This window comes from Xiphophorus maculatus, chromosome 10, assembly GCF_002775205.1.
Source record: "Xiphophorus maculatus strain JP 163 A chromosome 10, X_maculatus-5.0-male, whole genome shotgun sequence".
Classification (NCBI taxonomy): Eukaryota; Metazoa; Chordata; class Actinopteri; order Cyprinodontiformes; family Poeciliidae; genus Xiphophorus; species Xiphophorus maculatus.
In genome coordinates this window covers 6829453-6846879 of record NC_036452.1, presented here as the reverse complement: position 1 = coordinate 6846879, position 17427 = coordinate 6829453, and the positions used below count along the sequence as shown (strand labels likewise).

Genomic DNA, 17427 nt, shown 5'->3' with positions numbered 1-17427 from the left:
AAAACGGCTTGCCATAGTTTAGCCCCCCTGTTAAACTCGTCTGCAGCCGAGGCTGTCACGATGGAAAAAGACAAAAACTAAGAGTAAGGTTTCCGAAATATAACTTACCGAATAACCAACGCAGCGATTTCAAACATGGCGCTCCAGCGGCCTACTTGCCGTCACTGCAGCCTCCTCGTAGGTCAAGTGGGCCTCGATGTCCATAATCGATCAGCTGGCAGCTCCAGGCGCCATTTTATCTCCTCAGATGTTTCAGGGACGCCAACAACCAAACAAGCCGCCGCTGAGAGGCCGCGGTCGGGTCTCTCCTTGTGTGCTGCTCTGTTTAGACACAAACAATGGCGTCACCAACGTCTTCGGTGGAAAAAGACAAAAACTTAGAAGAAGGTTTCCGAAAAATAACTTACCGAATAACCAACGCAGCGATTTCAAACTTGGCACTCCAGCGGCCTACTTGGCGTCACTGCGGCCTACTGTCAAGTACAAGACGCCAAACTGGGCCTCGTCCAACACCGACACGATTTCAGTCGGATCCACAAACATCTCAGTCATTAGGCTGGCGTCCACTCGGATTCCGCGTGTTGGGAGATCAGAGAACATCATTTTAAATCCACGTCCCCAAATTCATGTCAGACTGACAGTTCCGTGTCCGTGGAGTCAAGTGCTAGCAGGATCTTTTTTTTTTTTTTTTTTTTTTAAACGCTCACGTAGAAGCTGCGTCATATTTATATCCTATATGGCGCATGCGCGTCACGCTCATTGATAACAAAAATGGCGCCATTCGCCACTGTTGCCAGATTTGAAATTTTCCAGCGCAAACACGAGGTAAAACTAAACCTATAAAACCTGCCCAACTGCAAAGAAACAGTGCAAATTAATAATGCAAACTAATAAAACTCATGTTAATAGCACTATATGTTTTACTCATAATCTATCGCTAATATATTTGTAGAATAATTTAGAGAAACAGCAAAATGTAACATTTATTTTTCATAATGTAGGACTGATTTTTTTTAAGTTTACAAAATGTACATTTTTCTAAGAACTAATACATTTTTAGAAAAAATCAGAGAAACCCTAAAACTATATGAGGGATAAATGTGCTTTTTATATTTTCAAAGCTAAATACCAAACTGCTGCTCCAGTATGTCCTGACTCTTATGGAGAGTGAAGAGTGTCAAATGATAATAAATAACTTATGTAATAATTATTTAAGTGTGCCATTAATTCATTAAAACTCTTCACTGTTCATAGATCTGTCTTTTGATCCATCTTTAAATAATATAAGTTTATTCACAAATTGCTTATTTAAAAATGTAAATAAAGTTTTGTAAAATACATTTTTCTTTATCTTTGATTATTTTTTGCAAATATAAGTCAACAGATCTTAAATGTTCAGCTTGGATTTAATTTAAATGTAAATTATGAACTTTTTGTCATCTTGATATTTCTGAACTAAATAAACTTTATTAAAAGTTTATTTTAATAAAGTCAGAATCCAGAGCTGTGCCGATTACTACCAACTTCAACTGTGATCTCTACAGAAACGAGACGCTTGGCCTTCAGTGAAACCACCTGTCAGATCAACTTTTTGTCACGAATCGGTGTGGAAAGCGGTGAGGGAGACGCAGCAGACCCAGATGAGATGAATGATGGAAGTTTAATGATGACAATATACTTAAATAAGTCCAAAAGTCCACAAAACCTGGCAGCACAGTAGAGCGGAAGGCTAGGGCTCAACACTGGTAGCAACAGGCTACACCAGACACATTGACAAGGACCCGACAACACACAGAGACACAGGTGAGACTAAATACACAGGAGGTAATTAGGGAACGAAAAACACCTGGGAGCAATCAAGGGGAAGACAGGACAACACAGAGACACAGGAAACTCAAAATAAACACACAGAGAAACACGGAACATGACACTTTTTTGTCGAAAAATAGTTTAGTTTCAACCATATTTATTATCTTTCAAGTCCCTTACTTAACTATTAACCATTTATTTAAGGAAAGTTGTGAAACTGCAAAATAAAAACAGAATTTTCCTCCACTTGTCAATTTTCTCTAATGTGTTTCGAAAAAAAAACAAACATTCAACTTAAAGTAGCAGTAAAGCTGAACTGATAATGTGCAGAGGTTGCAAAAATATCATAGCGATCAAATTGTGTATTAACAGGCAAGACAACAGTTCAGTGTGGCTACACCGCCTAAGAACTTTCTGTTATGGCAGCACAGTGCTTCCCGTACATGGAGGAGAAAAATCACAGCAGTCTCTCAGTTCATTGAGCAATACAGAATATAAGCTTTCAAATAGCTTATTTATTATATTTTTATACTACCATAAACCATAAATAGAGTTAAAATGTAAATGTTCTGTGTGTAACTGATATATTTTCTACATTATGCTAAAACAATATCTATGGTTGGGTTAAATTCTCTTTCATGCTCAGTCTTTAGTGTGAGACAGTTTAGGACGCCCCCTTGTGGATTCAAGTAATACCTTCACTCCTTCCAGAGCCTGAGATTTATTGATGGTGTGTTTTTCAGAGAAGAAAAGCAACACAAAGGAAAAACATTTAACATTTATTCCTGAAGGTGGGGTCTCTGTGTGCAGGTGAGGTTTTCTGAATCACTGACCACCTGTCTGAGCTCGGGGACGTGGGAGGGGCTCACGGCAGGCTCTGTCCTAGGATGCCCTCTTGACTTGGTGGTGGGAGACAGTAGGACTCTGGCTGCTGTAACATCACTGTCTCCCACTCCCAAGTAAGAAGCTGCTGCTGAACTGCAGAGCTCCTTCAGTGACAGATTGCGAAATCGGAGCCCAAAGGAGCATTATCGCAGCTCCAGCAGCTGTTAGACTTTGTAACATCACTGCTTCCTTCTGGTATTTGCACATTCCAGCTGATATTTGCAAAGTTTTTCTGAGTTTTGTGAATAGTCTGTAACTTTTTTCTATCTAGACATATGCACATTTTGTGCAGTTTTTTTTAAATTATTCAACTCAGTTGCACATTTTTACTAATCTGAGTATGCTATTTATAATAACTATACTGTATTATTTTCCTTATGTTGTAAATTTGCCGTTAGTGTACTACAACTGTACTTTATCATTCCTCAGCTACACTATGTGTATAACATACCTGCTATAATTAGCGTTATTTGTAATTAGCTTACATCATACCGGTATTATGATGACTATTTAAATTAACCTTACAGGAGTAGCAAGCTAAAAAAAATACATTTGATTTAAAATGCAGAGGAGTATTTAAATGTGCCCCATCATTTAAACTACACACACCACCCCCACCTTGAAACATTCTTTCTTTCAGTTTTTTTATTTAATGGTTTGTTTGTTTTTTTCATTTATCTTATCGTTTGAATGTCACTTCAATTTAACTTTAACTGGCTGCCGGTACAAAAAAACCCTCCCCTCTCTAACCTTGACAGCCCTGGTGTTTCCTGTGAGCAGAAATGTTCTTTCTTTAATTTTTTAACATAAATTTGAAGCATGTATACTTGCCTTGTGTCCCGAATACTCAGAGAAATCTTTCAATAAAAATGTTTTAATAGAAAGTATACATTTCAAATGAGTAAGCAGAAGAAAAAGTAACAAGTAATCAAATCCTGAATTTTTAACTGTAGGTTAACTGGGTAAAAAATACTAATAATTAAACACAATATCTAATTAGTAACTTTTGCAAAGATTGCTCAAGAAATTAAAAATTTTAGATTTTATAATGTGCCATTATTATGGAGGCTTTTAAATTAAGAGATTTGGTTCTTGTTTCAGGTCTTTCTTCTTTAAATCACAATGAAATGAAAGAATTTCACAAATATTTGAACCATTTTGCAGTTCTGTTCATCTCAGTTACAAAACACACAGAAGAAACAGCGTCTGATAATGAATGGCTTTATCTTCCTGTTACAATGATGCATTTACACATTGTATTACCGCCCTAGATTAAACGTGCAGCAGACAGCAAGCAGCACAATACGAAAAGGGTAGCACATTATCGGAACAGAGTGAAAACAACATATTTTATTTAGCGTGTCACTAAAACATTGCTGCACTGGACTCGATATGCTACCCTGAAAGTGTCGGGTGTCAAGTTTTTCTCCTGATTATTTCTTTGAACATCAAGTACATACAACTTAATTATTGCACAAAAGCTACAGGGAGCAGCTAAATTACTCTAAGCTGGTGATTTCTTAGGAATCGTAGCATCACACAAAGGTAAACTCGGATCTTAGGAGCATTCGTAAGATTTGATCACAAAGAATTTCAGGTTTGTTTTGTAGCTGTGATGATTTAGTCTTTATTTTATTAGTCACTAACACTTTTTAATAGTTAGATTTGCTATTGTGAGAATGCAAAAAAAACAACATTTTTATATATGAAACACGTAGTTGAAACGAGATCTTTTCATACACTATAAAAACACAATCTGTTTTCTGACTGACATTAAATGAAACGATTTCTATAGGATTATTTAAAAATGGGTTGAATTTGCTAAATGCCAGAATAATGAGAATTTTATAACTTGTTCAAAGCCAAACATGTCTTAATATTTGGCAGTCCACGATATAATGCTACCATCTCCAAACTTTCTCATTTTTCCTCTAAATGCAGCATAAAATTGTCCAAACTGAATTTTTTCATGTTCCTTTTGATGTAATGGCTTCTTCTTCTTCACTGAGCAGCCTTTTAGTCAGTGCAGAACTCGTTTCACAGTTAATAATCACAGCCAAGATCTACTAAAGGTCATGTGAGGTCACACATTTTCTCTGTGACATAAAACCTGACCTGAAACATGGCTGACATTTCCACCAACCTGTTCCTGTAAACTATTGCTTTGTTTCGTTTTTTTGTAAAGTTTAAAATTTAGCAAAAATAAATTGAATCTGAATTTCCCCTGGTGTTTTTTCCCTTGCATATCATTGTTTAAACAGTTAAAAATAGTGCTTTCCTTTCAGGCATCTGGAAATTGCAGCCAAGTATGAACCAAACTTGTTAAAGTTCAAATCTGTTTTCTTGATTTTATTTTTATTTTGGGGGAAATTTTCCCATGATGTCGCAGCAGTTTAAACGCATAGTTTCTTACAGAGTGTCGACAGCTGACTTTAATGAAAAATATAAATAAAATAAATTTATTTTCTCATTAATTTGGCATTTTGCAAATAGAAATTGTTTCGGTAAGCCCGAATGAAAATAAATGTGTAAAAAATGTTTTTAAATTTTTACACTGCATGTAAAAATCTGTTTTCAACTCTGTTATTATTATCATCTTTGCTTATTTTCTGTCTCTTCTCCCTGAGAAACTGAACACATTAAAGGACATTTCTAATACTTTTTTTAAGGCTACAAACCAATCAGGCATAAGATTATGACTACCGATCAGCAAAATATCACTGAATGCATTTGAGCTGGGATATTTGAATCCTCTCATTTAGATCAATGTTGATCTGTAGGAATCAGTTTCGATCAGTAAAGACCATTTATTGATCATAATGTTGTGGCTGATCAGTGATAATATTTTCATAGTTTAATAGTTTTTTTCAAATCAGCACACAAATATTCCACTGCATGGCATCAAATGACAGTTGTATGATATGGAAAGTAATAAGTTAACATCAACCAACCACCCTGTTATTTATTTAATCTAAAACCTGATGGGATTTGAAAGAACCAACCTTCTGCAATACTGTTTTAAATGAGGGAAAAAAAATATGTTAAAAAGGCCTCCTTTTGTCTGATTTCAAACATATTAAAATACTAAAAACTGATCTATTCTATTAGTATTTTTAATCGATTTTCTTGCTAATCAAGGAGATTGATTGGGTTATTTGTTGAGGAAATGAAACAAATATTGTAAAAAAACAAACAAACAAAAAAAACACTCCAACACTATTCATATCCAAAAGCTTTTGGCACCCCTGTTAGAGATGTGTAAAAAGCCTTTGAATGTGTTTTAAGGAAATTTTAGCTTTTAAACAAAATCCCTAGTGCAATGATACTCATTTCAGTTCACTCCACAGTTTTTAAATGTTAGTTTTTTAGGATTTAGGTCTGAATTCCTATGATTACCATTTAAAAGGCTCATTTTGTGTCTGGTGAACCATGTATATTGACCTGATTTCTAATTAAAAATGTAAATTAGATTCTAAAACATGCATTTTGTCATGCACTCTAATAAGGTAGCCTTGGTGTTTAGGTGAGAAACAGGCCCACAGCATGATTATTCTCCACCTTACTCAACATCAGATCCAAAAAGACAGAAGGTGAAATTGTTTAATGGTTGCCATAGAGACCTGGCGACTCCATGACGACACCCTTGGGTATAGTTTTTTTTTTTTTTTTTTTTTTACTTTAAGCTATGGAGATTTTTTTCCCACACCAGACCCATCTGGAAGGTTTTTCCCCCTCAAACAGCTTGAGAAAAAGGCCCATCTATTCATCTTTAAATTTGTGGGACAGAAACTGAATTTTCCCATCCAGTGGTTGAGATTTGATGACGTCAAGAAGCCACTCTTTACAGTTTTCTAAACAGCAGGATTTGCACATTTTGTTCTTCCTTTGCCTTCCTCCTTCCTGCATGTTGTGCCAAGACTCCTCATCCAGCACTGATGCCGTCGGCTTGTTTTCAGTCCCTTCGCCGCCCCAGCTTTGCATTTAAATTCATACTGTTGGTCATGTGTGTAATTTTCTATTTAAGATCATGTGTATTTGCTGCTATTGTTGTTTTTTTCTTGTGTATTGAATGAGATTAGTTTAACTTTAATACTTGCTTTACCAGTTTCCAACAATATCCAGAAAGGAAGTCTACTCTTTTTCTGATAAGAGTGTCAAAATAAGATGAACTCATGATTCGCTGGCATAATAAAAGACGCTCATCACCTAATGACATGCTGAGAGACAGAGATTAGTGATAAAGTTAGAGACAACCCTGTTCTATAATTTGTTATTAATGGTTGCCATAGAGACAACCATCTTTTCCATTTCGAAAGATACAAATTATATTGCGGCTATATTCTCGTGATTTAAAAAAACTTCTTGAACAAAACATATGATGGGAATAAAAGCCTCTTTTTGAAAATATCTTATGTCATTTGTAATTTGTTTTGCAGAAAAAAAGAGATTTTATGAGCTTTTATTTTTAAGCAATAGTTGCCTTTCCCTACTTAAAATGAAAGTTTTTTATTTTAAAGTTTCAGTGTGATATTATGCCTCTCTTACAATAGATTAATTCAATTTCAGGATTTTTTAAATAATAATTTGAATTATTATTTAAATATATGTTTAAAAAATAATTTAACCTTATTGTTTACTTTAAAAATAAAAAAGCATTTTTTTACATCCCTACAGGGGTTCCAATATTTGTGTAGGCTTTATATCAGGGGTCTCAAACTCCAGTCCTGGAGGGCCACAGTCCTGCAACTTTTGGATGTGCCTCTGTTGCACCACACCTGAACAGAATAATTAGGTCATTAGCAGGACTATGGAGAGCCGATCTACACAAGCAGGAGGCAATTAAGCCATTTCATTCCAGTGTTTTGTACCTGTGGCGCATCTAAAAACTGTAGGTCTGCGGCCCTCCAGGACTGGAGTTTGAGACCCCTGATTTATATAATACCAGGAAATAGACCAATATATCTAAACTTTGTACTTTGCCCTATATTGTTTCATGGGGGCGAATAGAGGGAGTGAATTTCTTCAGCGTTCCTGTTGTGTTTCACGCTGGTATAGATTACTGCTGTAAAAATCAATCCCCAGATTAAGTTTCAGGTACCGCGCCTGAGTATCTGCAACGTTATCCCTGCTGTGTCCCTGCCTGATGAAACCGCCAGTCTTTTGTCCCTCGCTACATCCGACGTGTGTAACTATTGTCAAACCTTCAACAAGGCGTTGAAGCTGGATAAACCTCACCTGCTGTCGGAAATTCAATATTTTTCATAAAAAACTGCTTTTACTCTTGAGGTTATTAAAGCTGCAGTATGTAACCTTTACAAAAATATGTTTTTTCCATATTTATTAAAGCTGTCACCACATCGTGATGAGACTGATAATCCTCCCTGAGCTGCTATTGCGGTCTGCAAAAACAACCAATCAGAGCCAGGAGGTGGGTCCTAGCGCTGTCAATCAATCTCATGTAGGCTGCTCAACATGCTAATGGTGGAAGTCACCATTTATCTGTCATTGGTGGCTATGCTGACTAGCTTTAGCATTGGTGGAAAGTTATATTAACCAGCTATAGCTTAGCAAAGAGAAACCACTTCCTTATCACAAGAGTGATTGACAGCGATAAGAGCCTCCTCCAATTTCTGATTGGTTGTTTCTTACTTCTGTAGTTAGTACAGGGAGAAGGCAAAAGAGCTAAATTTTTCACTTGTCTATATTATATTATATTGTCCCGACATGATAATTTTAACAAATATGTAGAAAACAAATTTCTTTCCTAAATGTTACACACTGTAGCTTTAAATCGGGAGCTTTACATTCTGTTCAAAAGCACATCTGGTTTCCCTTTATTCTAAAATTTTTTAAAAGTACTTTCAAAAGCTAAAACAAAAGGTAAAAAGTGAATTTTTTGATTACTGATCATGTGAATTTTAAATACCAAGAAACTTTCTGTTGATTTCATCTAAATTTGCTGCAAATTGCAAATGTTTTCTCACCTTTCCTGTTTTCCCTAACACTTAAAAAGAAAAAAAAACCCAGAGAAAGTCATCTCTCCTTCATTATGTTTCCTAGATAGTCCTCTATATCCGCGCCGGTGACCCAGGGAACAACGTTTGCTTTTATCTTGGTGGACTCTGACTGCTGCATCTCCATCATCAGCTTATGCATGGGGTAGTCCCTCCTGGCGAAGGCGGTATCCTGGGGTCCCAGGGCCCGAGTGGGGCACACGTCGTTGGACCCGTCGCCGACATAAAACACCCTCTGGAAGCCGACGCCGCCTCGCTCCTTCTCCCGGCCCGCCACGTACTCGTGAAGGATCGCCTGCTTGCACATGTTGTCGGGGCAACGCGGGCAGGAGTGCGAGTGGAACGGGTGGAGCACGAGTCGGCCGCTGTCGTCAAAGTGGGAGGGGTTTGTGAAGACCCTCCGGAAAAGGTGACCCAGCCTGTTGTGCTCCAGCCACGTCTCAATGAATTTGGTGTTGGCGTCGGAGACCACCACCAGCTCAAAGTCCTGCTGGTGGCTCTGCAGGAAGCAGAAGAGGTCCAGCATGCCCGGATTGGGCGGGATCTTCTTCACTGCTGACAGCAGGGCGTCCTTGGTAACGCCCTGATCTGCCAAGTAGGCCGTTATCTTTCCTGAGAACTCATGGTAGTGCCCCTCCCGGTAGCTGTCTAGGAGCCAACTGGGAAGCTGCTGGTTTGGCAAGAGATTCACCACAGTGTCGTCGCTGTTCTCGCTGATGATCGTCTCATCGAAGTCGAAGAACATCAGAAAGCGAGCGTTGTTCGTTGTTGATGAAGATGACATCTTTGGTGGTCCTTCCCTGGGAAACAAAGATAGTTTGTTTTTGTTTCTTGTCATGTCTTTACTAATGACACAAAATGCAAACCAGCCTTTTGAATCACACTCTACCAAAAATACTAAATAATTAGGCCACAAACGGCATGGGATGTTTTCTACTGGGTATTTATTCATTAGAAATGTTCATTCCGTTTTTTTTTAACAAAATCCATCTTAATTAAATTAGTCAGCTTAATTCTGGCGCTCCTTTCAGAATAGGGCCTCTGTCACTTTAAATCCACAAATTTCCCCGCCCCGACTCGTTTACCCTCACAAGTGAAAATGGCTGCAAACACATGCGCAATTATACAACCTTCCATCTTTGAAAAGGCTTAATGGAGCCTCTTGTGCCACCAACAAGAATGCAGCAAGTGGTTTCTGAACGGTAAGTCAACAGCAACACAGTTGTCTTTTCCATTATGGAGTGCATAAAGCGGTAAAACCAACTGACCAGACGTTCTGGAACTCTCTGCTGAGGTTGCTAGGTAACGGGGCAGGGCTTGGCTGGGGTTGCTAGGTAACGACGCAGTGCCCATCCAATTTGACAAGAATTGGTAAGTTTTTGAAACGGCTCAAAAAACATTAACTAATTGCCAAAAAACAACTGTTATTTTTATTTTAAGCACTTGGGATGTTTTTAGAAGCAGTAAAATTTAAACGTGGAAAATAAACATTTAATTCATGATTTTTCAAGGCTGGCGATTTTTTTTTTCCCCCACACAGGGGCAGGTTGGTTTGGAAAGTTTTTTTTTTCCCACTGGAGACATGAACTCATAAATTTAAAATTGCTTTTGTAATTCCTATCTTTGTCCGATACCAAAAATTGTTTAATTCAAAACATTTGTCACCAAAATTTCTAGAGAATTTCCACATGAGGAATAAAGTCAAATAGTGAAAGTGTCTACACAAACTTTACCTTTGTTGTGTCTTTATCCATGTTTCTGTGTAAAAGAAATACAACTGCTTCATTTTATTTTAAATTTTTTTTCTCCAAAGAGTTTTTGCAGCGCTAATGGCTCGTATTTTTTTAATTTTTTTAGACAGTAGGCAGACAGGAAGGAGGGTGAGGAGAGGGGGAAGACATGCGGTAAAGGTCGTCGGGACCGGGAGTCAAACCCGCAACGTCCGCGTCGAGGACTAAGGCCTCCAAACGTGGGGCGTGCTAACCCCCTGCGCCACCACAGCACGCCCCTGCTTCATTTTATTTTAAACTACAATGTAGTTTCAGGACCTGAATTGTGTATTCAGGACACAAAGGTGTGAGACCTGTAAGATCGTCACACCTTTGTGTAAGTGAGGTCTTGTTAATGTATTTTAATGTATTTTATTGCACAAACATGACTGCAGGCCAGAACTCTTATCTGATATTGTAAAACATCTGCTCTTTATTGTGTTTATCCTGTCAAATATCAATGAATTACAATGTCCTGTTGCTGTGTGTAAAACCATGTAACTTTTAGGATAATCTCTCCTGTGTGTGGCGCTATGCCCTTATTAAGCAGCAAGGATGGCAGGAAGGATAAAAAGAACAAAAAGACGAAAGAAAGGAGGAAGGGACACATAGAAGTATGTCAGCAAGGGAAGAAAAATACAAAGAAGAAACAATATTAAGGACACAGAACAAAAGAGAGGACAGCAAAAAGTTATAAGGATAAAATAAAAAGGGATGACAAATATTGTAGAGGAGAGAAATGAGTGGAAGACAAACAAGACGTAGGCATTTATTGTATCACTTATCATGAAAAATTTCTTATAATACAAATTCTGATTTATTGTTTTCTCTATAAATTTCAGTTAACAGCAAATAAAAACAGACTAAAATGGTATTTTTACTATTTCTTCCACAAAAACATCAATAAATATTCAAAAACATGATTAAACATTGTGTCTTTAACTAAGTGGCATCCTGCGGAAGCTCATTTTCCAAATGGGAACGTCACAGAGATACAGTTCCTTAAAAAAGACGTGATAACTAGTTCTTATCGTCACATTTGTCGTGATCACGAAGGCATCGCAAAATATTGTGATAAAATTCCAAATCAGTATTGCGAGGAAGAAAGAAAGAAACAAAGAAAAAGGAAAGAAAATGAAAAGAAAACAAAAACAAATTAAGAAAAAAGAAAAAGGTGGAAAAAGGAAAGAAAAAGAAACAAAGGAAGGAAGAAAAATGAAAGGAAAGAAAAGTGAGAAAAAGAAAGAATCAAGGAATGAAAGAAAAAGTAAAACGAATATAGAAAGGAAAGAAAGAAGAAAATACAACACAGCATGAAGGAATGATATGAGAAAGAAAGTGATGGATGGATAGAGGGAGGAAAGAAAAAAGGAATTACACTTTCAATTTAAGTTTTAAATGAAGGTCTTGTTCATTTCTACAGTCACAGAAAAGGCCCACTCTTTCCACCACATATTTCTACATGTCATTTCAGGCAACCGCTGAATAATGACTGCATTCCCCTGTAATGAGATGGATTTGAGCAATTACTTCCTCTGCTTTGACACATCAAAAATGCCTGGAAAAATACCACAAACTACAAGAGTTTACAAAACAAACAAATGTAATGCTTTAACTTAATATGTATTTTATTTGTTTTCATAAAAACAAAAATCGGGTTGCCGAGTCAAGTTTAATAGTATCCACCTGCCAGACGTATAGAAGCAAGAAATCATTTAAATGGAACCAGTTTGACAGCATTAAATGTTCTCAAGAATTAATAATGTGTCCTAAAGAAAATATGAGAAGCAGAGGAATTATGTTGGAGAAAACTTAAAAACACATTTCCTGCAATCTTTCTAAAATTACTACAAAAGTTTCAATAACTTCACAAAACAACAAATTGCTTAATTTACTCTGCTAAAGCTCACTATTCACCAATAAAAGAGACAAAAAAATGTAATAAAAATCACATCCATTGGGGAGAGCCGAGGCTGAAAGCCCTGCTGATCACAAAGAACACAAAGTACCGTCTCAGATTTCCCCCAGAAAACCCAGACACCTTCAGGATGTCTTAGACGTTTTGGAAAATATTTTGTGGACTGAAGAGACTTTTTAAAATGGTATAAAACTGGAAATAACATCGTACCGACAGTCAAACACGGTGGTGTTAGTGTGATCACACCAGCAAGTCCGCCTCCGAATGCTAAAAATTTTTAAAAAAATCTAAAATAAATAAATAAAAGGAACTTTCAAAGTGGCCTACTCAAAGCCCAAATTTATATCCAATTAGGATGGCCAATACAACCTCCAATGTAGCAGAACTGAAACAATTCTGCAAAAAAAAAATTAAAACTTGCTCCAAGACTTATCCCCAGTTATCAGAAACAGTCTCAGTGATAGTTACTTTTTGATCCTACTTCATGTTGTCAGACAGGTCCAACAGATCCAGCATTAATCAGGTTTGCAACTAATCAAACTGATCTTGTGTGGTTAATCACAGTTAAACATTGTGTTCTTTTTACTTCGCAGCGCTGTCATGATAAATTTTGCTAGTAATTATTACGATAAATCATAATATTTTTATTTTGAGACCATTTATATGTAATATATTGATAATGACATAACAACACAAGTTTGCGTTTTCAAAGACCAATAAACTATTTGAGAACATTTAACACTGGGAGAAATTTTAAATATTCAAAATAAACCTTTTTTTGAAGGACAATGTTGTAATTCATAATCCATTTTATTTGCTGTTTCTGTTGTTTTGTTTATTTATTTTGGATATTTAAAATGTCTTCCAGTTCCAGTGTTAAATGTTCATTAGAATTTAAAGTTTATTAATCTGTGAGAATGTGTTCTCTCTTAATTATATCACTTCCATTAAATTACTTGAAAATGGTCTCAAAATGACAATATTATCATTTATCGCAATAACTACAAGGACAATTTGTTGTCCAGAAAAATTTGCTATTGTTGCCGGTCTGTGGTTTCATCCAGAAGACGTTACTGTGAAATATCGTCTAATTTAGCTGTTAGCATGTCATGACAGTCAAACAACCACAGTCTTCAGTCAGAGGCTGCCTCAGATTCAGTGTAAGACTGACTGCTACTGTAAACCAACAAATCTTGGAAGATACTTTTATGATAAAGTATTTTTGAACTGAATTTTGACTTCTTTAAATCATACCGGCTTAAAAATGTTCTAGAGTACCAAAGTTAAGCAAGCAGATTTATAATAATAGAATTATAAATCTGTAGACTTCTGCACTGCAACCACTGAACATCCAACAGGTATGGCTGTTGGGTTTATAAACTGGACTGATAACATAAAGCAGTTGAAGGCCGGAGCAGGTTGTAGCTACTGCAATGGCTCAGGTCAAGTCTTGGAGTTCAGGGGCCGCGCCTGAGGCCCTTCAATGACTCTGTTGTGGCATCAGCCATCTTTTCTGGCGTGGTCTGCGGGGGGCAGGAAGAGACTGAAAAGGCGGATCCGGATGGCCAGCTCTGTTCTGGAATGCCATCTGGACCCAGCGGAGGTGGTGCGTGAAAGAAAAATGGCCGCTAAGCCGTCACATATATTGATATTTTTGTATTTGTATTGTGTTTTCTCTACACTGTAATGTTATTTTTTATTTGCGTTACTCTTGTTCTGTCCGCTTTAACACTTTAGATTATCTTGTCTGTTAGATGAGAGGTGTCCAAACTGTGGCCCGAGACCCATTTGTGACCACTGGATTCATTTGGTGAGGTCCTTGACTGCAACTCAAGAATAGCACAAATGTGGCCCTCCGACACTTTCTGCAAATTTTTTAGGATGATGTTTTCCTTAGCAGGTTCACATCTTCTTAAACTGAAAAGGATAACTAAAACATAATTTTTTAAGTTAGCCTTTTTTCCCCCCATTTTATTTTTATCTTATAAGTCATGTTACAAATATCTCAAACACAGACTTGGGCACACCCATCTGTTATATTTAGATAAATACAGCAAAGTTTGGAGAGGAAAAGTCTTATCTTCTTTCCTGGGAATAAACTATAAACTGTAAAGTAATAAGCCCAGAAAGTTAAACAATTGTAAACCTCAAGGGAAATGTAAAATATTACATGTTTTAAGTATTGTTGTGTAAAGAATTCACAATAATATTTGGGGGTTTTTAATTGTGGAGGGTGGAAAATACAATTTTGGTCCCTGAATATTTTCAACTTGGGGATTTTGGCCCTTTGATCTCATTTACTTTAATTCACTTTAATCTGATGTTTTTAAAGCAACCAGCAACCCATTTTGGCTTCTGCAGTAAAAGTTTCTCATCATGGAGGAGGCCAAATCCCTTCAGGATAGTAATGTTACATCAGCTGATTGAATAACTGACCCTCCACATCTTCTCACAGTGGGGGTCAAAGTTCAGCCTTTTTCTATAATTTGCACCTAAAACTCAAATAATACCTGATAAGCGAAACAATAACTGATAAGAAACATGGACTTCAGACCACTTTGGAGATTAGGATTTTGACTAATTCAAAAGCGAGAGCCTAGTTTATATCAGTCTAATCAGTTATATCATTGATTAGATTGCCTTCACATAAAGGAAATTAGCTCCGCACCAAATGATCAAACTGATCAAAGTCACACACACGTTTCCCCCCCCCCCCCCCCCCCACACACACACGGTGCATGCAGCTCGCCAGCGCGGTGTAATTACATCAGAGCTGCTCACTAACCCAGAATGCCGGGTAATCTGCAACAAGATGTGCCAACTGCTGCGGCTCCATTATTAACGCAACCAATTCAAACTCTCCAACTAAGCCGGCTAAATTTAAACCCCCAGCGCTATTCCTGAATAACAGACTGAAAGTCAACTGCGCTGCTCCGCCAGGAGTCATGTCACTCCCGTTACAGTGCGCATTTCCAAGTGATACACAATTCAAATACTGTTTTTTAAAAAATAACAAATCACAGAAATTGGACGTACCGGTGAATTTGGTGGTGAATAGCAGGTTTAGCAGCCGGGCTCCCGCAACTGCATCCCGGTGACGCGGCGAGATTTTTTTTTAAAAAAAGGAGACTCCCGCAGCAGAGGAGGAGGATTTACCTATTTAAAGCTGCCGGTATCAAGTAAGATGGCGTGAATGCTACTTCCGGTGGTGGTTTCAAAATAAAAGCAACTCTGTGATCGTTTTGCTCAGAACCTAGCTTCTTTTTTTTTATCAAAATACACGAATTAATTGACATTACTTGAACAGCTGGAAAAACCCGTCAAAGAGGAAGTATTATAAAACCATACAAGACGTGTAAATGTGTTTTATTAAACAATTAAATATTTTAATTTGTAGTATTGAATAGCCAGTGTTGCTTCATCCGGTATAAGTTTAGACATTTCGGATTCCTTCACAGGGTACACCGTGTACAGATAGGAGTTATTGCAAATATTACACAAATATATATTTCTGTTGTAGGGGAACGACCCACCATGACATTCTCAAGGTTTAAGAACGTAAAAGTTGTATTCACTGCATCATAATATTTATTTAAATATATAAATATAAATAATCTGTTTGCTTTTACTTCAACAGAAAAGCAACAGTTATTCACTGAATGAATCAGCATATTAAATATTTTTTAAAGAAATGTTATTTTAATGATTTCTATAACATTAGTTTTTCTAGTGTATCACTTTATTGATTTTTAATTGTTATTAGAGTGATATAGACTTATGCAAAACACTTGCTAAATTTCATGGTTTTCAAGTGATCTATTTTACGGTTTATAAAATATAATTCACATAAACATTAAAAATTTTTCTTGCTGTTTTAAAACTCTCTTAAATATAGATTTTTTTACAGCAGGAGTTGGTTTGCAGTTGTTTACGCACTGCAAAAACTGAAATCTATGTAAGATAAAATAGAGGGGATTGAGGGGATTTACGTTTGATTCCTTTCTGGCAAATTATTTTTTCTCACTAAGCGTGTCTATGTTAGAATATTTTTCTTATTTTAAGTGTTTTTGTATTTAATTATCACAGTGATATATTAAAGCTTGATATTAAGAAAATATTACCTATGAGTAAATATATAGAAACTACTATATCGATAGCTACCCAGCAAATGTCAAGTCTAGAACTTATTTTTCAAAGTAAAAAATTCTTATTTCAAGCACAAAAAAAGAAAAAATAACTTACTTAACTGCATCTCTTCAGATAATTAACACAGACATTATCCAGATGGAATCCCTCGTGTTATTTTCAATGAAACATCAGAAAATATGATTTTATACACTTGTACAGTTGACAGAGTGTACTGTAAATTGACATTTAATATTTAAACAGTAGACATGTAACTCTTATAGCAATTTCAGAGACAAAAATAGTTAATTATTACACATCCAGATAACTCCTGGTATGTTTCCATCTACTATGGACCTTAATTAATTTAATCTTCCATGGTCAGATGACTAAATCAAAAGTCAATAAATCTATAAAATCTGGGTAATGAACCATGCATTATTTTTCCACTCCATTGCTTATTCATTTCATTTCATTTTTATTTATTTTATTTATTTTTTTAGGTTTGCAACACAGTTTTGCTCAATATGCGCATTTTAAATATACAATTGAATTACAATAAAGTCTGTCTATTTCTATGTCTTGCCCTGACTTTTGAAGGAATACATCATGGGAGTTTTAAATGCTAGTTTTCTAACTTCTCGCAGCTTGTGGCTGTGCTGCAGTCTCAGCATTGCTTTCTTTTCTACTTCCATTCGTTTTCAAGCTGCTTATGCAAAAGTTTGCAGAGAGATATTAGATACACCCTTCAATCAAAATTTAAGACAGGTAATGAATATGAATATGAAAGTAGGGGGAAGGAGAAAAGGGGGATTAGGGAGGGTTTATATGTTAATGAATTTCACACCTCTGACAGCGATGTCATGAGATAGAGCAGATGTTAATGACTTATTGTAATTGTTTATCA

At 36.4% G+C, this 17427-nt stretch overlaps 1 protein-coding gene across 1 annotated transcript; it reads right to left on the bottom strand.

Annotated features, from left to right (window-relative positions):
* Positions 1–7554: 7554 nt before the first annotated feature.
* Positions 7555–15560, bottom strand: LOC102227979 (probable phosphatase phospho1). Its single transcript, XM_005811663.2, has 2 exons — positions 15432–15560; positions 7555–9508 (listed from the first exon to the last, which is right to left on the bottom strand). Exon 2 carries the CDS (start codon positions 9490–9492, stop codon positions 8728–8730), a length of 765 nt encoding a protein of 254 aa, XP_005811720.1. The 5' UTR covers positions 9493–9508; positions 15432–15560; the 3' UTR covers positions 7555–8727.
* Positions 15561–17427: the final 1867 nt, after the last annotated feature.